At 35.0% G+C, this 25,742-nt stretch overlaps 13 protein-coding genes across 13 annotated transcripts; 7 read left to right on the top strand and 6 right to left on the bottom strand.

Annotated features, from left to right (window-relative positions):
* Nucleotides 1-660: 660 nt before the first annotated feature.
* On the top strand, nt 661-1,997 carry RO3G_16028 (uncharacterized protein; the record flags this gene model as incomplete). The annotated part of the gene is made up of 6 exons (XM_067670612.1): nt 661-704; nt 803-881; nt 933-1,125; nt 1,277-1,365; nt 1,425-1,871; nt 1,971-1,997. 6 exons carry the CDS (start codon nt 661-663, stop codon nt 1,995-1,997), a joined length of 879 nt encoding a protein of 292 aa, XP_067526713.1.
* Nucleotides 1,998-2,681: 684 nt separating this feature from the next.
* Nucleotides 2,682-4,009, top strand: RO3G_16027 (uncharacterized protein; the record flags this gene model as incomplete). The annotated part of the gene is made up of 2 exons (XM_067670611.1): nt 2,682-2,841; nt 2,898-4,009. 2 exons carry the CDS (start codon nt 2,682-2,684, stop codon nt 4,007-4,009), a joined length of 1,272 nt encoding a protein of 423 aa, XP_067526712.1.
* A 234-nt stretch (nt 4,010-4,243) lies between these two features.
* Nucleotides 4,244-4,855, top strand: RO3G_16026 (uncharacterized protein; the record flags this gene model as incomplete). The annotated part of the gene is made up of 3 exons (XM_067670610.1): nt 4,244-4,496; nt 4,557-4,721; nt 4,779-4,855. The coding sequence occupies 3 exons, from the start codon at nt 4,244-4,246 to the stop codon at nt 4,853-4,855; spliced, it is 495 nt and encodes a 164-aa protein (XP_067526711.1).
* A 704-nt stretch (nt 4,856-5,559) lies between these two features.
* On the bottom strand, nt 5,560-9,231 carry RO3G_16025 (uncharacterized protein; the record flags this gene model as incomplete). Its single annotated transcript, XM_067670609.1, has 3 exons — nt 5,560-8,399; nt 8,458-8,815; nt 8,869-9,231. 3 exons carry the CDS (start codon nt 9,229-9,231, stop codon nt 5,560-5,562), a joined length of 3,561 nt encoding a protein of 1,186 aa, XP_067526710.1.
* A 3,760-nt stretch (nt 9,232-12,991) lies between these two features.
* On the bottom strand, nt 12,992-14,800 carry RO3G_16024 (uncharacterized protein; the record flags this gene model as incomplete). Its single annotated transcript, XM_067670608.1, has 1 exon — nt 12,992-14,800. The coding sequence occupies one exon, from the start codon at nt 14,798-14,800 to the stop codon at nt 12,992-12,994; it is 1,809 nt and encodes a 602-aa protein (XP_067526709.1).
* Nucleotides 14,801-15,923: 1,123 nt separating this feature from the next.
* On the top strand, nt 15,924-17,617 carry RO3G_16023 (uncharacterized protein; the record flags this gene model as incomplete). The annotated part of the gene is made up of 5 exons (XM_067670607.1): nt 15,924-15,926; nt 15,993-16,037; nt 16,089-16,715; nt 16,892-17,138; nt 17,196-17,617. The coding sequence occupies 5 exons, from the start codon at nt 15,924-15,926 to the stop codon at nt 17,615-17,617; spliced, it is 1,344 nt and encodes a 447-aa protein (XP_067526708.1).
* A 289-nt stretch (nt 17,618-17,906) lies between these two features.
* Nucleotides 17,907-18,820, top strand: RO3G_16022 (uncharacterized protein; the record flags this gene model as incomplete). Its single annotated transcript, XM_067670606.1, has 4 exons — nt 17,907-17,928; nt 17,978-18,064; nt 18,119-18,249; nt 18,347-18,820. The coding sequence occupies 4 exons, from the start codon at nt 17,907-17,909 to the stop codon at nt 18,818-18,820; spliced, it is 714 nt and encodes a 237-aa protein (XP_067526707.1).
* Nucleotides 18,821-19,518: 698 nt separating this feature from the next.
* On the top strand, nt 19,519-20,563 carry RO3G_16021 (uncharacterized protein; the record flags this gene model as incomplete). Its single annotated transcript, XM_067670605.1, has 4 exons — nt 19,519-19,568; nt 19,752-19,839; nt 19,867-19,900; nt 19,950-20,563. The coding sequence occupies 4 exons, from the start codon at nt 19,519-19,521 to the stop codon at nt 20,561-20,563; spliced, it is 786 nt and encodes a 261-aa protein (XP_067526706.1).
* Nucleotides 20,564-21,431: 868 nt separating this feature from the next.
* Nucleotides 21,432-21,804, top strand: RO3G_16020 (uncharacterized protein; the record flags this gene model as incomplete). The annotated part of the gene is made up of 2 exons (XM_067670604.1): nt 21,432-21,752; nt 21,799-21,804. 2 exons carry the CDS (start codon nt 21,432-21,434, stop codon nt 21,802-21,804), a joined length of 327 nt encoding a protein of 108 aa, XP_067526705.1.
* A 140-nt stretch (nt 21,805-21,944) lies between these two features.
* Nucleotides 21,945-22,444, bottom strand: RO3G_16019 (uncharacterized protein; the record flags this gene model as incomplete). Its single annotated transcript, XM_067670603.1, has 4 exons — nt 21,945-21,995; nt 22,059-22,158; nt 22,210-22,322; nt 22,382-22,444. The coding sequence occupies 4 exons, from the start codon at nt 22,442-22,444 to the stop codon at nt 21,945-21,947; spliced, it is 327 nt and encodes a 108-aa protein (XP_067526704.1).
* A 208-nt stretch (nt 22,445-22,652) lies between these two features.
* On the bottom strand, nt 22,653-23,858 carry RO3G_16018 (uncharacterized protein; the record flags this gene model as incomplete). The annotated part of the gene is made up of 1 exon (XM_067670602.1): nt 22,653-23,858. The coding sequence occupies one exon, from the start codon at nt 23,856-23,858 to the stop codon at nt 22,653-22,655; it is 1,206 nt and encodes a 401-aa protein (XP_067526703.1).
* Nucleotides 23,859-24,226: 368 nt separating this feature from the next.
* On the bottom strand, nt 24,227-24,766 carry RO3G_16017 (uncharacterized protein; the record flags this gene model as incomplete). Its single annotated transcript, XM_067670601.1, has 1 exon — nt 24,227-24,766. The coding sequence occupies one exon, from the start codon at nt 24,764-24,766 to the stop codon at nt 24,227-24,229; it is 540 nt and encodes a 179-aa protein (XP_067526702.1).
* A 559-nt stretch (nt 24,767-25,325) lies between these two features.
* Nucleotides 25,326-25,565, bottom strand: RO3G_16016 (uncharacterized protein; the record flags this gene model as incomplete). The annotated part of the gene is made up of 1 exon (XM_067670600.1): nt 25,326-25,565. The coding sequence occupies one exon, from the start codon at nt 25,563-25,565 to the stop codon at nt 25,326-25,328; it is 240 nt and encodes a 79-aa protein (XP_067526701.1).
* Nucleotides 25,566-25,742: the final 177 nt, after the last annotated feature.

Genomic DNA, 25,742 nt, shown 5'->3' with positions numbered 1-25,742 from the left:
CTTTTACTATCTGCTTTATTTTATTCTCATAAAAAGTATGGGAACCATACCTTTTCTTGCATCATTAAGCATTCTTTTACGAATACAAAAGATGAGTAGATCTGATTGCCAATCACATTATTCTATTCCCGAAAATCCGGGGTATAAAAATGAATAAAGCAAACAATATAAAGATCATCTATTAATCTTTTTTGCAGCTTCAACTGTTTGATACAGGTAGCCTTTCTTTTAGAGAACAACACTTTGAATACAAAAAAATAGCTATTTAAGGGTGTGTGGAAAAATTAATTTTAACCAAAATAGGGAAACTGCGGAACCCCACTGTTTGACAAAAAAAACTGTTTTTTCATAATTTATGCCCGCTCAGGAATAAGTATAGACATACACGAAGCTGTTAATTTAAAATAAAAATCATGGGTTTTCATTTAAGATAAGCTTGCTAAGGCAGTTTACTAATCAACTTACTGTTGCAGATGTTTTACAAGGTATAATTGCTTTTGAACACTGACAATAGTTACTTTGATCCACATTAAACACTTGATTACTCTGACAGTTAAATAAAATAGTCATAGAATTTTCTTTTTTAGACAACTTATTTTTTTTTTCTTTTCGCCTTTTTTCTTCCGCTTTTCTTTTATTAAAGACGATTCAAATGTTGATATGTCCAGTTTGGAATTTGCCTCAGCTGTATTCGTTTTCAGAAGGTAAGGATCGTAAAAAAAAAAAAAAAAAAAAAAATGCAAATAAGTTAAATGTAAATTGTCGTGTTTTATGCAGACGTAGATATTAAACTACTTCAAAGTGATGTACCTGAAAGGCATATAGGCATACATTCACAAGATCGGTTTATATTGGATCAAGATTTTTTCAACGTGTTAAGGGTAAAAATATATATAATATTTCTTTGATCCAACTCTTTTTTTGCTTTTTAGTTATCTGGTGAAGTAAAGATGATCTATCCTTACATCTCCATTGGTGTCACTATTATTTCATTCTTTGACTTTCAAGATGCAAAAAGAGCTTTAAGAGACATAGGATCAATTTACTCTCACTGCAATCTATTTTATATAAAATCACGCTTTATCAAAGAAAACGCGAATGAAGTTACTTTTATTGTCATACAAAGTAAAGAACCAAATCAGCTTGACAGTTTTGATACAACTGTAAAGAAAAAAAAAATAACTTCTATTAGTAATATAAAAATAATTGCTGTTGCTTTCATAGAAATTTTTGTCACAGTTCGGATCTATTCACACTGTATTCCGAATATGCTTAGATTCTTATTGTAAAGTTATTGGTGTTGAATTCCATGATCAACGATCTATTTCAAGATTACGCAGCACTCTGAATAAATTGGTTTATGAGGTAATAGACTCAGTAATGAATGGGTGCTTTCTTCTCATTAGAACTGATATTGTCATTAGGGATTGTCATTTTATTTATATGAAAACTCAATCAGGGATTATGTTTGCAGTTGTTCAAACATAATTGAAGCCAACTCTCAACTAAATGTCTCAGCCACTTCGAGCACATCTACCACCGTATCATGGCTCCAACTTGCCTCCAAAACCACACCTCAATTCTTAATTAATGAGAAAGAGACCATTAATACAGTTCAAGTCATACAAAGAAGTAACAGTATATTCAGCTTGTTCTCAAGCCAACCTTTTCCTACAGCAACAAGCTCAAACTCAACCGAAAACGATTATTCATCACATAAGAAACCTGAAAAGAAGAGAAGATCTTTAGATACAGAAGTTTCTATGCTATCTATTACAGAAAGCCAACATCAAGATGTTTTAGATGAGGATGACTGTGATAACATGAATGAAAATAACAAAAGTTTCGAAACAAAAAAGGAAGAAATTCAAGTGATAGATTTTAAAAAAATTGAATCAGGTATAATATATATAATGGTTTTAGAAGAAGGGCTTCTAGCTGACAGCTGTTATACGTTGTTTATATGATAGGCCAAGACAAAAGGACTACATTTATGATCAGAAATATCCCAAATAAATATACCCAAGTAAGTTGCGTTTGTATAAAAAAAAGAGAGAGGCCAACGTTTTTAATAGAAAATGCTCAAAGAAATGATTGATACGACTCATAGCAGAACATATGATTTTTTGTACTTAAGAATGGATTTTAAGAACCTTTGCAATGTTGGCTATGCTTTTATTAACTTTATTGACCCAAAGTAGGAATTTTTATTACTGTAACTATTATATACTCAATAACAAAATATGCTCTTTTTGATCTAGGTCTGCTATAACATTTGCGGAAAAAAGAATGGGACATAAATGGTGAAAGAAACATATGAATTTTATCCAAAGAAATTAATCAGTTAATCTCTTTTGCAAGATAGGGCCATGTTTAATTCTGAAAAAAAATTATCTCTATCTTATGCCAACATTCAAGGAAAAGAGAAATTAACTCAGAAATTTAGACATTCACATGTTATGCTTGAAGACGAATCATTTAGACCAAAATTATTCTATTCTTCAGGTTTCAATCAAGGCGAAGAGCAACCATTCCCTAAATCTGAAGCTGGTTCTGAAAACAAACGGGCTCGCAATTATAGTTGCACAAGAAAATTGAGATAATGGAGTGAACTTTGCTTTTATTCTTTTTTTTTTTATTCACTGACAAAAAAAAAATATTTTTTTTTCCTCTTTTATACAATGTCAACCAACAATAAATATGATCAATTAAAACAAGTGCCTGTTGGAAACCTTTTTTGTCAGAAGGATACTTTTGCTCGAGAATTTACCACGCAATGTATCGATTGTACAGAAAAGCCAAATAAAAATGGATTCTATGAAGTCATGCTTTACGATACAGGTGAATAGACATAATTTACTTTTTAATGACCTATTCACCCACTGCCTTTTTATAAGTTTTGTTTCCTGAAGGCGGAGGACAACCTTGTGATACAGGGTTAATCGACAATGTTCAAGTATTTCTGGTTGAGCGCAAAGGTCTTTCTCATGTTCATTACACCAAAGAGCCCATTGAAGTAGGGAAAACAGTACATGTCCAAATTGATTGGGATCGTCGTTGGGACCACGTTCAGCAACACAGTGGACAGCACTTACTCAGTGCAGTAATGGAAAAGGAGCCCTATGGACTTGAGACGGTGTCCTGGAACCTTGGCAAGAAACATTCTTACATCGAGATTCCTACTGGCAAGCAGAAAAGCATGACAAAGATAACACCTGAGTTACTAAGCAAGGTGGAAAAGGCAGTGAATGAATTGATTCTTCAAGATTTATCTGTCATCACTCATGTTCAAGAGCACAATGAACAGAATAGACCTGAAACATTACCAGATGATTATACTGGTGAAGGATATATTCGTACGGTTGAGATAAAAGATATTGATAGAAATACTTGCTGCGGTACGCATATTAAGCGTCTTGGACAACTCCAGACCATGAAAATCCTTCATACAGAAAATGTACGTGGTGGAAATACTCGTGTTTTCTTTTTATTTGGACAACGAGTATTGGACTTTTTAGATGTAAGCTATAGTATCACCCGAAAACTCACCAGTGTCTTGTCTGGACCACAAGAAACATTTGTGGAAAATGTACAAAAGATTCAGCAACAAAGTCGAGAGCACATGAAAAAAGCAAAACGATTGTTGGAATCCTTAGCTAAATATACAGTGAATGACATTGGTGAAGCTTTAAAAGAAAATCAATTTGCCATTGTCTACAAAGAAGAAGGTGATATGGAATTTCTTAGCATGATTGCAAACATAGTTAGAGATAGAAAATTGATAGACGAAGGAGATCAAAAGGTCGTTATATTAGCAGCAGGAGAAAAGAAACAGGGTGGACCTATCATTATAACAGGAAGTAATAATGAGCTAGTACAAAAAGTAGGGAAAATTGTCACTTCGACATTGACTAGAGTCAAAGGTGGTGGAAAAGGTCGCTGGCAAGGAAAAGCTCAAAACTGGGATGGCATGGAAGAGTTGGAAAACGCTGTGGCTTCTGCGTTTTAAAAAATAATCGACGTCACTTTAGACCTTGTCTTCAAAAAATTAAAAACAAAGAAAAAAAAAGCTTGCTTTTCTTTTTTTGTTGTTATTAACCAAACTTCTTTGTAAGTAGTTTGACATTTCTAAATACGAACTGCCTTTTTTTTTTTTTTTTTGAAAATTAGAAAGAATTCTAATCGCTTACTTTACTTTTTTTATACACCCAATACAACCAATTAAATACACAGTATACTTGAAATGCCTATCAAAGAATTCAACCAATCCTATCCTGTTATTGATACAGATCCCCACTTTTCCCGTGTAGTTCGCTACTTTAGACCATCAGATTACGCTGCATGGGCAGCCGGTACTGCTGCTGCTCCTGCTTTATTATTAGGAATGGAGAAAATGCACCCTGTTGGATCTCGTAATACCTTACGCTTTCCTCTTCGTGTTGCTACCATCATTGGTGCTTTTGGTGGCTTCTTGTACGCCTATCAATCTAGCAGCAGTAAGTTGTGTTTCAAGTATAAAAGAAAATGATTGCAAACAAATATTCTGTGTATATTAGTGCGTTTCTGGGGTTGGACTGAAAATGAAGTTGAAGTTGCCAAGGATAAAGCTGAATTGAGTCAACTTGCTAAAGAAGGAAAGCCTTTGTATGGTGAAAGTTACATGCCTGAACACATTCAAGATAATTCTGCTAGAGTATCTCGATTTTCACAATTAAAGTTTGGTAAGAAAATAGAAATAATTCTTGTAATAAATAAAAATAACTGTAAATACACATTAGGTGCTATTCCATGGTTCAACTTTGCTAATCACAACCACCATGGCGTCGATACCTCAAAATACAGTGAATCTTCTTAAATAAAAAAAAAAGAATTTATTCGGTCAGAAAAGTTTTGTTTTACATATAAAATACTCATTACAAGATGTATATTAAATTGTGTGTGTATATGTGTTTTTAAGTCTAAAAGGAACGGAAATAGAAGCTAATGGTTAGTAGGTATACGATTTGAACGTTTGCGGTATTGGTGACGATGATGATGATCTTTTTCTAATTTGGATACATGGTGTTTACCATTACAGCACATCCTAACATCTTCTAATGGCTCATCTTCTTCATCATAATCAGTAAACTCTGATCCATGAGCACCTGTAGCAATACTTGTACTGGTAGATGGTTGATGGAACATGTCATGTAATCGGCGTAGACTTGGCTTTTGAATTAAATGGCTACTTGTACTACTTGACACAGTCTTATTATTCTTTTCACTGGGTAACATGAGACTTGATTCATTGTTGCGCGCAATCAAGTAAGAAATAGACTGATAATAGTGATATGAAAAAAATTAATGGTCAATCCATAAGCTACAATATACAAATATACCTCAAACCATTCTTCATGCTTTTCCATGGACGGAGCAGTCAATTTGAGTTGGCGATGATTTGTTTGTATCAAAAGACTGAGATTGGGTAAGCCTTCAGGATTTGCTGAATAGTCAGGTACAGCTGTAATATTTTCAATCAATGCTATTAATTGAAGAGAAATATAAGTATTTATATACAACCTAGTGACTTTTTATACCGCTCTTAGCCTTAGTGTGGCTTGCATCAACACCAGGTGCCTGATTCGACCAATATAACGTGCGAGTGTACGGATGAATCCAAAAGTAGCGCTGATGCCTGTTCTCTGATATACCACCTCCTACTGCCTTTCTTGTATATTTCCACATCCAATCACCAATCATGGTTTTTGTGACTAAACTAATCATATTAGGATCAGTGCCATTTGTACTACGATTATCAAAGTGCGAGGAAGCAATAGAATGAATTTGCTCGTTGGTGTTAGCGCTAGATAAGCTAGAGACACTAGGCGTGTGTCTATGTAATGACGATTGATTATCTCCATCAAATTCTGCGACCTTGTTTTTACTCATTCTATTAGAGGCTTTTGATAATAAATCTGTTGGTGGGGGGTTCGAAGGACGTTGGGGTATATCATCTTCAGTTAATTCACGTTCTTCTGGCTCTTGATCAAATACAATGGAAGGTCCATCAGCTAACTGAGAAGGTTTCTTTTCTATATTCTTCATGGAAACAATACTTTCGTCGTTAGTGACATGCACCACAACGTTACCAAAGCCGTTGTCTTCTTCATCTGTATCTTCGGCCTCCGTGTACATAGGTCTTGTTGGGAGACTTTCAATAGCTGAATCTCTGTTAATGCTGATTCTATCCTTGTCATGCTTTGCTTTAGCAAGAGCGATAGCAACAGCAGTAGCAATTAATTCGTCTGCTTCTTCTTTGCTGAATACCTTTTCAGTAGTAGTGTTTGGCCCTTCCTTTTCATTTTTTGTGGATAAAGCAGGTTTAGCGTCCATCAAGGTATGAATTGAAGTAGGTCTGGAGGCAAATAAAGATTCAGCGCGAGACATGCGTGGTGTCACCGACTTTCTTGCTTCTTCTGATGATATCTTCAAACTGTGGCGAGGACTGGATTCATTGTAAGCAGCGAGACTTGCCAATGTATTTCTGCTCGAAGGCTTGGACATAAAGATTTCTGAATCAGCGTCGTAGTAACAGGATTCATTATCTTCATCATCAGAGAAAGGACGATATGTTGATTGGGATCTAGGAAGGTGCAAGGGCAATATATTTGGGCTGTGGAGGTCTAAATCGTACTGTACTTGAGCATCCTTAGTTTCGATGAAGGTTTGGATTTCAGCATCTGCATGGTCAACATCACACTGCGTATCAGCGTGAGTAACCTGTACTTGCTCTTTCATTGAATCAGTAAAAGCACTCTCATCAGTTTGTACAAGTATTTCGGAAGCTTCTGCCTCTGTTTGAGTAGATATTTCCAATGTTTGATTTTTTTCTGTCTGGGTAGATAGCTCTACACCAAGGGTAGGAACAGTTTGTACAAATATCTCTACACCTTCAGGTTTGAAATCAGTTTGTGTTGAGATTTCAGTCATTGATTTGGGCAACATGCATAAATCAACGCTGGTTTGTACGAAGCTTTCTACGCCTCTAGATTTAGCGTCAGTCTGTGTTGAGATTTCAGTAACTGATTTAGAATTGGTTTGTACAAAGGATTCAACGCTTTCAGGTTTGACTTCGGTTTGTGTTGACATGTTAACAGAGAGTGCAAGTCTCGATTCATCTGTCTGCGTGGATAGAGACATGGATAGAGGGATGGCAGCAGTCTGTACGAAGCTTTCAATACCTTCAGATTTAGCATCAGTCTGTGTAGATATTTCAACACCTGTCTTAGCAAGAATGATAGGGCCAGCAACAATGGCTGTTGATTCACCTGTAATTTGTTTCACGGAGTTTGCTTTTTCATCAGACAAAGAGACTACACTGGTTTGATCGTCAAGTGTATGAGGCGCTGTTTCAACATAAACAGGGTCTGTATTGACTTCTGCATCTACTGTAATTGGTTTGTGGGGCACTTGACTTTGCGATAATTCAGAGGATAAAGTAGTGAATACCAAGTCTTTTTTTCCAATGGGCGATCCTGGTAAATCAGCTTCACTGTCTTCCTCGCTGTTTTCAGATAAGGAGGAATAAGAAGAAAGTGATTCATTATCGGCAAGAATAGATAAAGGTGTATTTTTACTTTTTCCACGTCTTAAAGTTGCATTACTCAGCTTTCTACCGCGTCTTTTTGCAGAAGAAGCCTTATGTGAACGTCTTCCACTGTCATCTTTTGAAGAGCCCAAATGGGATGATGAAGATCGTACAGGTCTAGCATCAACCCACAGACGAGGGTCATTTTGCAGTTGCTCAATCGTTTCTTGAGATTCCGCAAGAAGCTTCTTCAATTCAAACTTTTCTGTCTTTTCTTTGTGAAGATTTGAACGCAAATTGGATACCATACGATGAGCATGAGCCAAAGAAGTTTTCAATGTCTCCACTTCAATGACTTGGTTACGTGCAGGCAGCTGCTCTGGTGATGGTGGACGAAGTGAAGCAGGCGCTGCATCACTTTTGACTGCTGATATCTCATGGGCTAAATCAGCCGATTGTTCAGTACTACTGGGTTCGGATTCGGATGTCACATGCTTGGTTATACGAGATTGTGCCTTAGCAATGGCCAATTCTGAAGTTAGAGCCTCAATCTTTTTCGTCTGATCCGTCTTTTCTCTTTGAAGAGCAGCTGTATGTCGACGCATGGAAGACATGTCTTGTTCATGACGGTTCTTCATAGCTTCAATCGTATTGTTCAGCTTTTCTTCTCGATCTCGTAATTGCTCAATCTCTGTTCTAAGCTCATTCACCTGTTTTGCTAGTTTGTTCTGTTCTACGTTGGCTTTGTTTAAGTTTTGCTGAAGTTCAGTTACACTGATTGTTAACTCTTGCTTTGCCAACTCTAGATTCCATGTTTCCTCTTTTAATCTCTCTAAATAACAAGATTATAACAAATCAGAACCAATCTAAGGGCAGCTACAGCAATTTACCTTCATTTTCCTCTTTCTGACGCATTTGTTTAGCCATGGCTTCTGCTGCTCTTTCTAAATCAGCCTTCTGATTTTCTAACGTTCGAAGCTTTTCTTCTTTTTCTTGTAATAATGCCTGCATCTTTCTCACCTCCAAAAGTAAACCTTGCCCAATCTCTGTAGCAAATTCAATATCGGTATTTCTACGGTCTGTATTTGGAACTTTTGATCGACGTTTGGTAGGCGTGGATCCAGTAGGTGGAGGAGGCAAAGGTAAGAGAGAAGTTGAATCATGATGAGGTGGTAATAATGAAGATGTAGTTGGACTTGGCAAAGGGTCTAAACCAGTAGTCATAGGTGCTCGTTGTTGAGTAAAAGACTATAAGGAGTTAATCATAAAAGGGAGTAAAAATGGGAGTGCTAATTACAAACCTCTTTTTTGTTACGCATTCCAGGTGGTTTTCTATAATCAGCCAAGTCCCTTTCAAGGCTTCTTAATCTTTCAGCAGACAAAAGCGATTCGTCCAAAGTACCATGTCTTTGATTGTCTAATTCTTTTATACTCTCTTCAAGTTGATTTACTTGCCGAGAAAGCACATTTCTACCGATACCACTGCTTGATTCTTCTAGCTGCTTTTTCTTTTCAGTCAACTGTTGTTCTAATTCTTGTCGTATTATTTGTTGTTTAGCTTGTCTAACAGTAGTTGAGGATGAGGGAGTTGGTAAAACTTGCTCATTACTGCTTGATTTTGTCGTAGGTAAAGATAAGGAATGTTTTGGGGAAGGTAAGCTCATGATAATTTTTTATTAAAGGAGAGTAGTGTGAGTATATAAAGGCTTGAGATAGATATAATAAAGGTTGATAAAATAATATTTTTTTTTCCCTTTTTGACTTTATTTGTTATATGAGTCAACTCATACAACTTTATAAGAAAAAAACAAAAAATAAAATAAAAAGGGAAAAGTAAGGAATGAATAAAGAAAGAAAAAGAAAAGTGAAAGGTTTTTCAATGTGATTAAGTGACTTTTGAATGTTTGTGTTACTTTATTACAATTCATTCAGTTCTTTTTTAGGTCCAACTGAAATGACAAGGATACCTTATTAAGAATTACACCAAAAGCGAGTGACACTTCATTGAATATTTTTTTATTTTTGCTCAATGAGTTCAGTTACCGATTCAGGGCAATTTGCACCCAGAAATTAATACTCCATGTGCCAGCATTAAAGAATAGCAAAAGTAGCAAAGTCACCGAAGTCCCCCGTGGTTATTGTGTGGCGATAGGTTTATACTCTATGCTCATTCACATCAAGGAGCTACTTCGATTACAATTTGTGGCGAGAACCTAAAACAGAAGTAAATTTTGCTGTTTATTACAAACCAATAAACTTTTTTTTATGCGATGATTATTCAGGAGTGAAGGGTGAATTAGTAATTCTTAGTGCTATTCGTTATTGGGTTATGACTCTCCTTTCGCTGATTAAAACATATCTCCTGTATCTTGCCCTCTCTCTCTTAAATTGACTAATGTCAAGAATCAAACTTTCTGAATTTATGATTAATAAATATACATAACATCACACATGGTTACCTCAATACTATGTAAGTTTGAAAAGTAAAATTCATTACATATCCAAAAATAATAGGAGAGTGGACACATTCTTTGCTTCATAAACTCTAATAGTACTCAGTAGAAAGCTATTTTCTATTTTTTTTTAAAAAAAAAACAGCTACCTGTATTAGTCGGTTAGCCTTGTATTGGCAGGATATTTTCACGCAAAACAATCCAGACACGGACCATTTTTATTAAACTATAATCAAAGCCATTCTAAATTTCAAATTTTATTCTATGGCGAGGCTGCATTATTGTGCAAGCTAAATTGGTTATTCAGTTCAAGTTTGTTCAAAATCGAGACAGAATTTTTAATGATAGAACTATAATGTTTGCACTGGCTCTCATTTAAAGAGATGTTATTCCTGCATCAGGTCCTTATACTTTCGGCATAACTTTTATGCTAAATTCAGACAAGAGTAGTAAGTTTATACCCTAATTTCTCTTTTTCTTTCATAGTGTTTTTGTAGTAGACCATAACTTGAGTCTGTCATCTTGAACTATCCAACTGTAAATGTCAAACATAAGCCTGTCCTAACAGTTTGTTCTTTGGGCCTGCAACTATAGGAGGTAAGGTGAAGGATCCCTAATAGCATGATTATAATATTTGCAAAGATTTATGAATCTAAAATTAGATTGGAAAACTCATAATATAATATGCTGATCTACAATAGAAAGACAACTTTCATTTTGCTCATAACCATATGTACTTTTATCGTTTCTTCCTCCAATAATAGTCAAACGTCACTAATAAATTAAGTTCATTGCTTTATGAACATCTCTTTTAGAATAATTGCCAGTATATATTGTCTTATCGCAAATTCAATGATATTGTCCCAGCCATGTTAATTACAGCAGTTATATCAGACCAATCATTCTCAAATGTCTCATATAGTTACAAGCATTCCTTAGCAGCATGTGTTCACATTATTTCATCAACGCCATAATATTTATCTGCTTTCTCATTGATATACGTAATTTTATTCAATGCATTGAAAGTAAAGGTGGTATTAGTTCATTTTTACCTATCCTCCTATATAAAACCATATAACCACACACATTTCCTCAACAAATGTTGCTTATTACCTATTTATGGTCTGCGGCGATTATTTCCAAATTTGCAAAGTTCATATGAGATACTGATAGGGTATATGAAGTGTCAGTCTCAGTCATCAAGACATAAACAACATAAGAATAAAAGCGCTCACCTCCGAAAAGTAAAGCAATCATCGATTGCAGCCTAGTTCTGCTTCCTTTTCAGAAGAGAACGGCAAGAATTTTGTTTACAGTGTAGAATTGACTGTTGTTTAGAAAGGCTTAATGAAGCCGGGAGTATGACCATATCCATAAATGAAAGACCAGATAGCGAGACAATAGGAGTTTTTTCTTTTTCTTTTTACGCATGTTGTTTTTAAACTAAAAGGGAAAAAACGATGACTAAACAAAGCAAGTCTTCCATTCACTCTTTTTAAATGTCTTCTTTTCTTGGAACACGACGCATACCCCTGTTTTATCACTTCTTATCTTATCAGGTCAGTTATGATGCAAAAATTGATTGTTCTTTAACATTTGCTTGAAGCAACTTATACAAAAAGAGGATAAGGTATAAATGTAGCTCTCTCATTAAAGTTCAAAACTACATCTGCCTCTTCTATATGATTAGCAAAGAAGCAAAGAGATGGTTTTTTGTAAGCTTTCTAGAAGGAACCTGAAACAAGATTTACCTTCTCAAGGTTTTGAACTTTTATCACACCTTTTTTTTTAGTTGAACAACAAAAAAGCTTTATGTAGTGTACCTCATATCTCTTTCTATTCTTTAATATGGCCTTAGTATTCTTCTTTCTTAGCCCTTTCTCAATTTCAACGTTAACATCGTTGATACTATTGGAACAAGATGAATTTTTAGTTTTTACTTGTATAGATAAATCATGCTTTATTTTCCCAAAGAAAAACAAAACAAAGTAAAATGATAAAGACTAGTAAACTTCGACTATATCACAATTGGTATGATAGATCAAAAGCCTATTGTAAAAGAAGATGGCAATACATTTCTAATCAGCTCTCCCTTAGTCTTTTGTACCGATATATCGCCATCTGTATTCATTAAAAACCCGTGACTACACAGGAGAAGGAGCGGCTTAAACACCTTAAAGCCATAATTGCAGACGTAAAAAAAGTCTGGAAAACGCACATTTATATACTTTTATTTCTTCTCAATAAACTAGTTTAAGCACTCTGAACTCAACGACTATTAGTCAGAATGAGTGGCCTTTGTTGATGGCTTCGTTGACTTTGTCTTATCTCTTTAAATCATGTCAACCCTTTAGGCATTTGAATCTGTCTTTGGATAATTACTCCCCACTGTCAAAAGCTCGATTTTGATAAGTCAATATTAGAACCTGCTACAATGAGACCTGACAGGTGAATGTTTTAGTTTTTTAACAAGTATTCTTATTTTCTGAAGTGATAGGACTCATCAATACTTGAAAAAAAATTCGAAAAGAAAATTGCTTTATAAAATTTTGTCGGAGGTAAAAAAAAAATCATGAGTCTCATTGAGTCTTACGGGCCATATACTGCCAATACTAACTTTCCACTAGAAATAGGCTAATTGGATCCATTTAGTTTTTTTTATTTGAACAACCCAGACGTTTCTATGCCTTGGTAATATCATTAATGAAGACAGGAGATATTTAATTATCTCGAGGGTGTCTACAACAGATATTCTTGCATTATCTTCAAGTATAAAGCATCGGGATACTCTTGCTCAAATCATCTAGCTCAATTAACTCAATGTAGGTATATAGCTGCTCCCAAACCATCAGTACCAATAAAACAGTCTCATCGTCATCACTTGTGACATAAACATTCATAAATCAAAAATGTATTTTCTAAGCTTTTTATTACAAATGGATTTTTTTTTTTTTACTTTGTACAAAACATATTAACAAAATGCACACCATCTCAATCGTTCACTTATTTTTTCATCAATCCAAAATCGACCTGTCCTATCGGATTTACAAGCCCTTAAAAAGTCTAAAATCAGTGCATTTGCCTGCTGCAATCGACTGCTTCTTGTCCATGCGTTTATGAGTGCTGTGTAAGTCGCTGTATTTGGTTTATGTCGTTCACTCTTCTTCATCAACTTAAAGATTTTTTGTGCTGTCTCTGGCGCATCATAATCACCGCATACATCAATCAGTGTGGTATACGTATATGTATTAGGTTCAACTGAGTGAGAAATCATTTCTTTATGGATGTTCAATGCACTTTCCATGCCCAACCGTTCTGCCTGCAATTTGAGAAGGATGGTATAAAGCACTGCATCTGGCTTCACACCTACCATGGAAGCTTCCTGAGTGATCCAGTGGAGGATTTGCGGCATGCGCTTATTAGTTTGCTGCGAAAGCGATTTGAGAACAAGTGAGATGGTGACTTCATTAGGCTCAATGTCATTCAAAAGCATTGTCTGAAACCAACGAAGGACACCATGCGTATCGCGTCTTCGAGCGCTAGCACCCATTAGGGCACTGTAGGTGTAGATGGTCGGTGTTAAGTGATTTTGTAGCATTCGATTGTAAAAATATAGGCATTTACTGTGATCGGTAGTATGTGAATAAGCCCGTATCATTTCGGTATAGGTGACAACGTCAGGTTTAATCTTGAGCTTTAACATAGCGCCAAAAACATAGGCAGCCCGACCAGCTTCTTTCTGAGATGCAAATGTATGCAAAACAGCATTGAATAATTTCAAGCTTGGTTGCTGGTTGCTCTCTAAAAATTGTTCAAACAATTTTAAGACTTGGGTGTGATTCTTCTGTCTCCGGTAGGCATTCATCAAATTGATATAAACCATTTCATTTACATTTACTTTTTCTGCATATTTCTCGCGCACCGTGTCTAGCACCTGCTGGGCTTTTGATAGGTCCTTGTTTAGCAAAATTCTCCAAATCAGCTCGTCCAAGGCATCGGCTCTATTTTTCAATCTCTTTTTAGGTATTCCTGTCACAAATTTGTCAATCAGTTGATGCGCTGCATCACGTTTGTTTCTTTGATATTGATGACAAATACAGGCTATCCGCAATACATCTGATGCTAAAACATGTCGTTCTTCATTTTCAGTCTTACCCGCTCCATGTAAGGCAATTATCCGTACTCGGTGATTGAGTTGATTCTGAGTAAGCGTTTTGTCCTTGAGCATCAATTGAATAAGATTTATACACAAGTTTCTCGAAATCCTTTCCTTTCCTTCTTTATGTACTCTAAAAAACAGCGTCCAGGCCTCTTCTATTTCTTCAAACCGGATCAATCTAGTAATTTCTTTGCGAAGGGGTAAGTCAATATGCTGCACGGAGGGTAAAAACAGTTCTGCTGGGCGCTGATGGGTTTTCTGTACATAGTCTAATAAGCTGTCCATTTGGCGTTGACGAATGTCTACCATGGCGCTGGTGCAAAGCATTGACTTTGCAAATATGAGAAGTGCATACAGTGAGCAGCACATTGTCAAGGGTATGGTATCTCCTCGGTTGGAAAGGGTAACAAAAAGGGTCCAAGCTTTGTCAGCTTGTCGAGTTCGAACGGCATGATCGAGATCAGATAAAGAGATTCGATTTGTTAAATTCAATATAGCTAATGATCTAGGCCACCGTATGGCTGACGATGGTGGTTTTAATAGAGCGGCAGAATGACTGGTTCTGCATAATTTAGTGATCAAGGTAGATCTTCGTCTACGGGGTATGCAGTGAGTTGACATGATGAATAATTCTCTTTGTGGTGGTTGGAAGGTCTGTAACAATGCTTGTAGATGTGAATTCCGCCCGTGACAGGTCCCACTATTATGTTCGGGTGTACTAATAAGCCTAGAAACATCTTTTAGATGAGCCACAGACTTGCGCATAGTACATAAGGGATTATATAATAAAATAAAGTTGGGGAGGGGAACACACAAGTGTCAAAAAAAAAGTGTATTTTTGTAAGCGTGTTTTTTTAGTTGCTCCAAATGAGGGCAGCACTAAATTTTGCTAGGCACGGAACGGACGGCTTTTGTGACAGCGTGATGACGTATTAAAGAAAAGTAAGCTCAGACTGTGGTATTCATTTTCTTCCTCGTTTGGATAGATTTTCAATCTTGGGATAGAAAACAAAACGAAAGGTTCAACTTAACTGCAATGGCTAAGGGTAGTTGTCTCCTATTATGTTATTGCTGCTGTATAAAATAGCATATGTTCATAATATATCTTGTTAGTTTACCTTTTTATTTTAATTAAAATAATATAAACAGAATAGCAACATTGCACTCCTCATTTAACTTACAAGGAGAGATAAATTAATTATGGCGTAGGCTTAGCTTCCTATATGAATTCATACACACTGTATGTCTCTCCTTTACTTTTTTTTTTGGCATTTTCATTATGCACTCAAATTAAACTGGCGTCAAACTTGAATTTGTGAGGAAAGAAATAATAAGAGAGTCTCTTTTTAAATGTATTCCCATTCCAAGGGTTATATTCAATCACGAAAGGGCCGTTTCTTTTTGATTTTTGTGTTTAAAAAAGTGTGAGATTTTTTCAGTTGGTTCAAAGCATTCCTATGTAACAGAAATTTATTCCTTTTTTGTATTTGTCAAACATGCATAACCAATAAAATGCTTTGATGATAATCACTATATTTGGAAACCTGTTTGTTTTCTGTCATTAACTCTTTTCCTTTTCTTCATACAAAAAAGAAGAGATAAAAGATCTTCTTTTTTTTATTTTTACTTTTTATAAAGGAACATAAATAGATCAGCTCTTGTGACTTGTTTTTTGCTCACATAAAAAAGATTTTGATTTTCCCTTTTTATCTTTCAAATTTTGTATTGTATTTTTTAACAACAAATGGTAAATTCTCAAGCAACAACTACATGTAAAATAAAGCCTTGTGTTTTTTATTGAGAATACATTTAGGACTCTTTAGTGAAACACTCCAGAGAAGATAACACGTTGCTTGAGGTAAAAGCAAGACATAAATCAAGAAAAAATAACGCAAATGCATTTTTTTAGTCTGTTGAAAATAACGCAAAACTTTACCATCGTCGACAAGCTCCAATTTCACTAGAAATCGATACAAATCTTTCAAAAACCAATGCATTTTTTAATACCAACGATACGGCTATACCTCGCCCACCACCTTCTATTTCTCGTAAAATATCCATCAAGCAAAACAATACTACTCCAGTTGTACAGGAAAAGAATCACGAAAATTACGCTAGTCGTCTTCGAAATCTCGTGGCTGCCACACGTCAGGTATCTGTAGCACCCACACCTATACCCCAGTACTTGAACGTGAAAAAATCAGTATTATCTGAAGAGCTAAGATCACCTACTTTCTCTGAGGTTGAAATCATGCCATTACCTACACCAAAACCCACCAACTCCAGAGAAAGAAAGCTCCCTGAAGCCACCAAATCAGAAGAAATAGCAACTATCTCATATCTTCACTCATCATATTCAAAGGAAATGCCAAGGTTATCAGATGAACCTATACTTGGAGACTATATTGAGCAACCGATAAAAAGAGAACAACAAAACCACGATCAAATGATTCACGTTATGGATGAAGATGTAATTGGAAAACAAATTGGTTCCTATAGAATTAGTAAATTACTTGGTGTCGGTGCATTTTCAAAAGTATACATTGGACATCATACAAAAACGGAGCAATTCTGCGCTATAAAAATCATACAAAAAGGAAAGTTATTAAACGATCCAAGAATAAGGTCTAGTATTGAAAGAGAGATTAATATATTAAAGGTAGTAACGTAATAATAATAGTAACAATAGTATTAATAACATTCTATAAATAGTACATTTATCACAAAAACATTGTTCGCTTGGAAGCTACCATGGAAACAGAGCAATTTATTTGTATTGTATTAGAATATGTAGAAGGAGGCGAATTATTTGATCTCGTACAAAAAATGCATTATCAATCAAGACTTGCTCGGCAAAGAGTCGATGAGACAACAATAAAGAATCTCTTTTTACAATTAGTCAAGGCAGTAAAATGGCTGCATGAACATCATATTGTACACCGAGATCTGAAATTAGAAAGTAAGTTAACTGTAAAATTTATATACTATATATAGATACTAATCAAACATATAACAGACATATTGATTCATAAAGAGAATGAACAAATTGTACTAAAAATAACTGATTTTGGCTTGGCAAGAGTAGTTGATCCAGAATCACCTTTATTAACCACTCGCTGTGGAAGTGAAGAATATGCAGCACCAGAAATTCTACAAGGCAAGGAATATGATGGCAAAAAGACTGATACTTGGGCATTGGGTATCATATTATATGCTCTTTTGGTGGGTTATTTACCATTCCGTTATGATGTACGTAAACAAGAAAAAGTATCCCAGTTATTCTATCGTATCGTAAAAGCAGAAGTAAAATGGCCAACGGATGATCTTTCAGAAATAAGCTCGGAAGCTAAGTTTGTTGTATCCAGGATACTAGAAAGGAATCCTGAAAAGAGAATTCATATCAATGATATTGAACATCTACCTTGGTTTAACTTATAAATCATCCCTCATTATTTTTTGCATGATCTTTCATAACGTCATCTTCTAGTTACACACACTACTCAAGAAATCTCTCGGCACACTTTTTCTTATTTATTGCTACTATTTTTCCTTTTCTTCCTCTTTGTACTATATAATAATAAAAAATGTCAATGTTTGATAAAATAAAACAAAAAGCGAATGAAGCTGCGACAAGTTAGTACCCTCTGATATTAAAAACACTTTTTGAATAATACATCAAATAGGTGCAACTCAATTAGGTCAACAAGCTACTCGTTCTATAAGTGACATGGCTAATAATGCAAGCAAAAGTAATAGATTAAAGGCTGTAAAAGCACCTTTTCTAAACAGTCTTGTTAGGTTCAAATGGAAACTTCAACAGTCCAATTCTTGGCAACTTGTCTGAAGAATGTGCCAAAGCTGCTCGTATTCTCGAACAATTCATTAGTAAAAATAGAAAGAAAAAAATACAAACGTATTGCTTATAATGCTTTCTTAAAGTCAAGGAAGAAATGGAAAATGGATTTGATACAATTATTCCTGTATCTGTTATTAAAGAGGCAAAAGGACTTGCTATCTTTACAGTTGTTAAGGCCGGTTTTCTTTGGAGTGGACGTGCCGGTAGTGGCATTGTAGTATCAAGGTAAGTTTGTTCTACATACTTCATAATAACTCTCGTGTACTTATAAATGTTAAGATTACCTGACGGAAGTAAGTATTTTTACATAGGAATGTATTCTAGAGATTGACATCTTTTGGTTAAAAGGATGGAGTGCACCTACTGCCATTGCAACCGGTGGTGTTGGGTTCGGTGCACAAATTGGAGCCGATATCACTGATTTTGTGTTGATCCTCAACAGCGAAGAAGCCGTTCGTGCCTTTTCTCAAGGTGGCAATTTAACGTTGGGAGGCAATTTATCTGTTAGTGCAGGACCTATTGGAGCGGGCAGTGAAGCATCCATTGCGGGTGATATTCGTCAAAAGAAAGTGGCTCCTGTCTTTTCATACACAAAATCTAAAGGACTATTTGCAGGTATGAGCATTGAAGGTACCGGATTACTGGAATTACAAAAGGCAAACAGTAAATTTTATGGAAGACCTATCCGTGCAGAAGCATTATTAAAGGGTCAAATCGAGCCACCTTCGGAGGCCAAAGTATTGTATGATACTATTCAACGTGCAGAGAATCGTGATCCGTATTAAAAAAGTCCTTTTTGATATATAATAATTATGTATAATAAATAATAATATTTCCTATCAAACATCTTTTAAATAGTAAAATCATTTTGTTCCGTGTCAATTCTCGGTTTAGAATTAAATCAAATGTTTGTAATTAAAGCAGTAGATTTTATCTCTACTAAGGAGATTTTTTTTTTTCCTTCTGTCTTTATTTTTTTTTTTTTTTTTTTTTTTTTTTTTTTTTTTTTTTTTTAAACAAGCAAAAAAGTAAATCACAGCTTGTTATTTTGTACTAAAAATGTTTTATTATGCCGATTCCGATTGCTCCACCATTACTTCTTTTGACATAGAAGATGATCTATTTTTTCCGCCTGTAACTTTATCGTTTCACAATTCACTTTCATTTGAAATATTAAAACTCTACAAAGTAATATTAAACAAAGGTACAATAGAAATAAAAAGCGCAAATAACACATAATCAAAATAGAAAATATTACCTTCTAAAGCAACATTCGATCGTCGGCAGTCTTTTGTTAAAAAGATAAAAGTTATATTAAAGAAAGAATGGCCGAACCAAGAAATGGGAGTTCATTTATTTGGGTAAACATCAACATAATATTTGAAAAGTGAGAACTTATGCTTGTAGGAAAAAAATAAAATAAAAAAAGATCTTCAAGTAATGGATTAAACACAAATCAATCTGACGTTGATATTTGTATTACATGTCCAATGTTAACTTGTATCCAAACTTTGGCCCTCGTGTTAGAGAAAAGTAATAGAAAAAAGTACAAAGAGTAAAATACAAAAGAAGAAACTTATTTTTTTTTTTAAAAAAAAAGGTGGGTTAGAAGTAACAAAAATCATCACTAATGCCAAAGTGCCAATAGCTAAAGTATGGGATCCTAAATTGTAAGTAAAAAGTAACCTTTTGTATTTGACTAATGAATCTGTATAGAAAACTAGCTTGTGATTTTAATATAAACAATACATTGGCACTTCAAAACACAAAAATGATAAAGACATACGTAGCCATTGACCCTCGAGTAAGACCACTGATACTTTTCATCAAGCACTGGGCAAAGCATCGCAATATTGATGACGCAGGTAAGGATTGTTTGAGCTCTATTTCTTTACATTGACACGAATGTTATAGCGGATGGTGGTACAATATCGACTTACACATGGATCTGCATGGTCATTCACTTTTTACAAACTAGACAACCACCTATTTTACCCAATTTGCATGGAATACCACATTCACTCTCTCCAGATAATTTGGTCATTCATGGACATAACACCTCCTTTTGCGACGATCTCACAAAGCTCCAGGAGTTTGGAAGAGCCAATCGCGAGACGCTCGGAGGGCTCTTGTATGCCTTTTTCCGGAAATTCGGGTTTGAATTTGATTATCGACAGCAAGTGATCTCCATTCGGTCAGGTAGAATACTGACGAGAAAAGAGAAAGGATGGGATCAAGGACTAGAAGGGCAGCAATTACTGTGTGTTGAGGAGCCTTTTGATGTACAAAGAAATTTAGGAAATTCAGCCAATGAAGAAGCAGTCAAAGGATTGATACTTGAGTTTCAAAGAGCTGTGCATGTCATTTTAGAAACTAAGGGAAATTTGAAGAATGTGTATGCTTCTTATAGGCAAAAGGAGGATCTTTGCCCTAATCCGCCTCTTTATTATTATCATGATCCTTATACTTATCTTAGGCCTTTTTCTATAGACAATAATAACAGAAAAAGAGGCCCTCTTTGTATTTAACATTTTTATCGTTCATCATTTACCTTTTAAGGCAAACCTAGGGAAAATTTGTGTGAACAATAAAATAATGTGGAGAATTAAAAAAAATCTCTATGTACACACAAACGCACGAAAATAGAGGAAGACAGAGGGCAAACATTTATTAGCCTCTTTTTTTTGTTTTTGTTTTTTTATTTTATTTTATTTTTTTTCTTTTTTTTTGTTTTATTATTTGTTTATAATATGGATAACACTGAGAATACAAACAATTCACGTATTGTTAGATCAAATTGGTTGATATTTGCATGGAATAGAATATCAAGGGCAAATAAAGCCATATTAATCATGTCACTTTTATTAGTGATGATTCAAGTAGAGATAATTGCACATAAATGATGTATATCTTATTCACAAGCTTTCATCATAGATTATCGCCACAATTATAGTATTAGCCATTGGAAACAGTAATAAAATAGAGACACCTCGATGTGCAGAACCATTAGAGCTTTATTTAATAATTTATGTCATTCGAGTGGGTTTATCTTTACCCCTTATCATTTATCAGCATTTATCAAGAAGACAACCCAGCGATCAACAGCAATCTTCCAACTTGATGAGTGGATGGGCTTATCGATTCAAGTCACTATTAGATTTATTTGCCATCCTTTGGTTTATTGTGGGTAATTATCTTGTCTTTTCCCCTTCAAATTGTTCAAGTACTGCCACTTTGTACTATTTCACCATCCTGGCGTGGGTTATTTTGGGTTATGCTTTACTCTTGATACCTGTTGTTATTTGTATTTCTGTCATTTTTTGCTTACCAGTTGTTTTAGGCAAGTTGCTTTTCCTTTTAAAAAAAAACTTATATTTACCTCTTTTAATAGTGGCTATGCGCGCATTTAATATTAATGTGTCAACCCTTGCTGAAGGCGGTTCAAAAGAAGATCTTGCAAAAATCCCTGTGTTTATATATAAGACAATATCCGAAGTTGATACACCTTCCAGCAGTAATACAATTGAAAACACAAAACTGAAAAGAAAGCCTAGTTTTACAAGAAGATGGATGAAGCGTCGTCAAAGTACGACTGCTAAGGAAGAGCAAGAACCATCCAAAATTGATAATCTGACAATTTCAAGATCAGAAGATGCGGTGTGTTCAATCTGTTTATCCGAATATGAAAACAACGATCTGCTGTGTAAACTATGGCAAGTAAAAGCCTTTCTTAAAAGAAATTGTATTAATTATATGTATTTAGGTGTGAGCATATTTATCATAAGGATTGTGTTATAGAATGGCTAAGTTTAAATACAAAATGTCCATTGTGTAAGAGAGATTTTCGGGGAAAAGATTTTATCCAGCGTGAAAACGAAGAAGAGAATGGAGAATATTAGTAATTTATTTTTAGTCTGAAACAAGAGCTACAACCATAAGATAAACGTACAAAAAGAAACACTAGAAGGAAAGAAAGAGATTGTGAATAATTTATGGTGAAAAAAAGAAAAAAGTGTACTTTACCACTGCATAAAATCCAAGTTTAATAAAGCTTTCCTTCTTGTGTTTTGACAAAGTTCTAAATATTTCAGTGGCATCATACATATGTGAACGATCTGTAACCCTATACAAATGATATTTAGTCATCTTTCTCTTTGATTTTTTTTTTGTGTACTTTTTAATATTGTGCGCTGTAAGTGGTAAATTGATAAGCATTGGAAGCCAGTGACCTGTGACTAAAAATAAAGAGAACAGAAAGGCCTGAAGTCCAATTTCTGGTAAAACAAACTAAAAAAACAGTAATGAGTTTCTAGATTAACGCGTCAAGCAAATCTTTTGACATGTACCTGATTGAGTCTATTACAGCAGTCAATAGGGTTGATGTAGTCACATTCTAAATCTGAAAACATGATGACCTAAAGTAGGATGAACATTAGTGAACTAAATAGGATTGTTTTCTTTTTTTTACATACAAAAAATATTGTTAAAAATAATAAAATAGCACATAATAAAACTGCAACAATAAATAAAAGTGAAGGCCCAAACATGTTTATTTATCAAATGTTACAAAAAAAAAAAGAAAAAAAAATATGCAGAGAAAAAAAATTTTTTTTTTTTTCATTCTAAGAAAGAAGCCTGTGTATAACCTTGTTCTTTTAACACCCAAGCTTCGTTTAGTTCACCGATATATTTTGAAAATGTAGACCTTGGAGTGGTGAATATTCGTCTTGCGTGAGCAGCAACCATAGCATCCACCAAAGGAATAAGATATGATTTAAGAGATTTTGAGGGACTAAACATGCAATGCATTTGATCTAAGGGATCTAGTAATTCAGGCGGTATATCATTCAATGTAATTGTACACGGAAAGTAGTCAAACCATTCCAGCAGTCGACTGTTCTCTCCACGCATATCTTTGTGATCTGTAGCGATATACACAATAGCTCGCGATTTGATGTGCTCGGTAGATACAGTCAGATTAGGCGACACATGTTGACATAAATTGGACCAAGGCACATCCCTTAAATCTCGAGGTGGAATCACATGAATTGTATTTTTTGGTTTAGGCGGTGGTTTTGGCAGTGTAGTAAATACGCCAAATTCATTCAACGGTGGAAGGGCAGGTACAGGGATACCCGTGGCGATCGACATGTTTCGTTCAAACATATGCAAGTTGTCTGTGGCATAATTTCTAAAAGGTACATCTCCTACTCTAAAATGAACCGCCATAAACCTCGCTTTTCCTCCTACATGTTTCACAATTCCTTTCACTGTTTCTCCCAGAGGTGTATCAAGTCGATAATGAAGCGTTTCGGCAATCAGTTGCTGAAGTTCAAGATGTTCAGGTTTCACCATGTTCATTCGTGTCGAACCGAAAATTCCTCCCAACTGCAACAATCGCTCAGGTCTCTTTTGCCAATGCTCAGGTGTAAAGATCTTGTAAAACTTGCGATCCGTGAAGGAATCAATGTAGTTGGAGCCATTTTTTAGTATCATTCTAGCTTCGCTCACATTCTCGTACATTCGCCAGTCATACAAATGCTCATCTCTGTGAATAAATGTCTCTTGTTCACTAATGCCTAAATCTTGCTGTAATTTTTCAAGTGACACGGTGTCCTGGAAGCGAATGCGAACATGGGACGACAAGCTAGAAAAGTCATGCAGTTGTGTCCAAGGTATGGCTGCAAAATGCTGGTATTCGGTACACCTGCCTCTTCGTGTGTAGCTCTGTAGATTTCCAGGTATCGGTGGTTGACAAAGTATTTCAAAATCCTTGGGTGTTGTTAACCAGCTAAGGTGATCAAGTAATTGCTCCATGGGCATCCAACCGACGACACTGCCAAGAAATGCTGGGGGTATGATTAATGTGCGTTTAAGTATAGCAGCTAATAATAATGCATTGGCGAGTTCAATTCTTTGATTTGATAGTCCAGAGTGTGGTAAGTATGCCAAAAACTTTTCTTCTTCTTGATAAAAATAATAGTAACAACTAAAAGATAGACTGATAGTCACTAGGATTAGTGAAAGAAGAAGTAGTATCTTCTTTTTCCACATAACATGTAAAAATTGTGTTTTATAATAATAATAATAATAATAAAAGAAAAAAGAAAGAAATAGTACAAATATGGAAGAAATATAGTTTTTTTTATTAACTTCACCCAAAAATAGATACCTTAGTTTTCAAACGGAGATTAAATATGCTTAATAACGTTGTCAACCAAAGATACACTTAATCCAGTGTTGTCAGGTTCAACAAACAATTTTTCTATCTTGCCTTCCTTAATGATGGCTGCAAATCGCTTAGATCGATGGTTACCAAGGGCACCACTAGCATCAAAGCTTAAATCCAACGCCTTTGCAAATTCTCCTTTTGAATCAGCTAATAGAGTGACTGTGTTCTCCGCCTTTAATGAGTTTCCCCATTCGGTCATAACAAACGCGTCATTGACTGAAGTACAAGCAACCAAGTCAATACCCTTAGACTTCAAGTCTTGTGCCTTTTCAATGTATCCAGGTAAGTGAGTTTTGCTGCAACCAGGAGTAAAAGCACCGGGAACACCAATTAAGATGGACTTTTTATTATTAAACAAGTCTTGAGTCATGACAGTTTCACCAGGTGATTTTAATTGAACTTGAACATTAGGAATAGAATCACCTTCTGCAATCAATAGTTGGCGAGTGTTTGAGAATTGACGACGTTGAATAAGAGAAAATACTCGAGAGAAAGACATTGAGAAAATGTATAAAGAATAAAAAATAAGAAGAAGAAAAAAAAAAAAAAAAAAAAAAAAAAAAGAGCAGTCAGTAAGCCGACCAAATAGAAAAATTTGATGTAAAAATACTGGCAGTGGATCTAAAATTATATGCTTTATCAAAAGGCAAAGAGATAAAAAATATACCTGACTTAACTCCTTTCTTTTTCTTTCTTTTCTGTAAAAGCAACGTGTCTTTTTTTTTTTTTGGAAAAATAGTAAACTAATTAAAGGAATGATAAAGACTCAAGATTTAGCTCAAGCAAGAACACTTCGCATAATTTGCTTTCATTGACATTATTAATCTTCATCTGTTTGTCTTGTTTAAATATCGAGGCCGCTTAGTGTATTTCAGTGAAATTGATAAATAAAGTCCAATACAGTAAATTCAATATTTTTATATATCAATGCAAATATAACAAGCAAATATGTTCATGTAACGTAAGTATTTCATCAAACATCTACTAACAGGGAGTTTAGAAGCTTATTTTTTTTTATTATGACGGGGTATCTCGTTCAATGAATACGTGTGCGGTAGTTACGAAGTTTTTGTAAACAAAAGTGCTTCTTCTTCGTCATCCGTATCGAAAAACAGTTTATCAAAATCAGTAGCTGTTAAACATTCGGATGGATCGTGTTCTGAAAGAGGAAGCGGCGATTGAGGAATCTCTGATAAATCGGTTGGTAGTAGTGATGATGGTAATGATGGTGTTTTGGGTAATGCGGATGTTTTATCAGTCAGCTCTAATTGTTCCTGAGGCACTGGTTGTGGTTGCATTAAAGGTATTAGTTGAGAAGGCAAATGACTACTTGTTTGCGTAAATAAGTCATCTTCAAGATCAGAACCAGATACTTCTATATCGTCCTCGCCTTCGTCCTCACTCTTGTCCCTATCCTCTTTACGTAAATGAGATGACAATGATGATGTGATTTTGTTGGAACGGTTTGGTTTTAC

This window comes from Rhizopus delemar, genomic scaffold, assembly GCF_000149305.1.
Source record: "Rhizopus delemar RA 99-880 supercont3.18 genomic scaffold, whole genome shotgun sequence".
Taxonomy (NCBI): Eukaryota; Fungi; Mucoromycota; class Mucoromycetes; order Mucorales; family Rhizopodaceae; genus Rhizopus; species Rhizopus delemar.
This window is presented reverse-complemented; position numbering and strand designations above follow the sequence as displayed.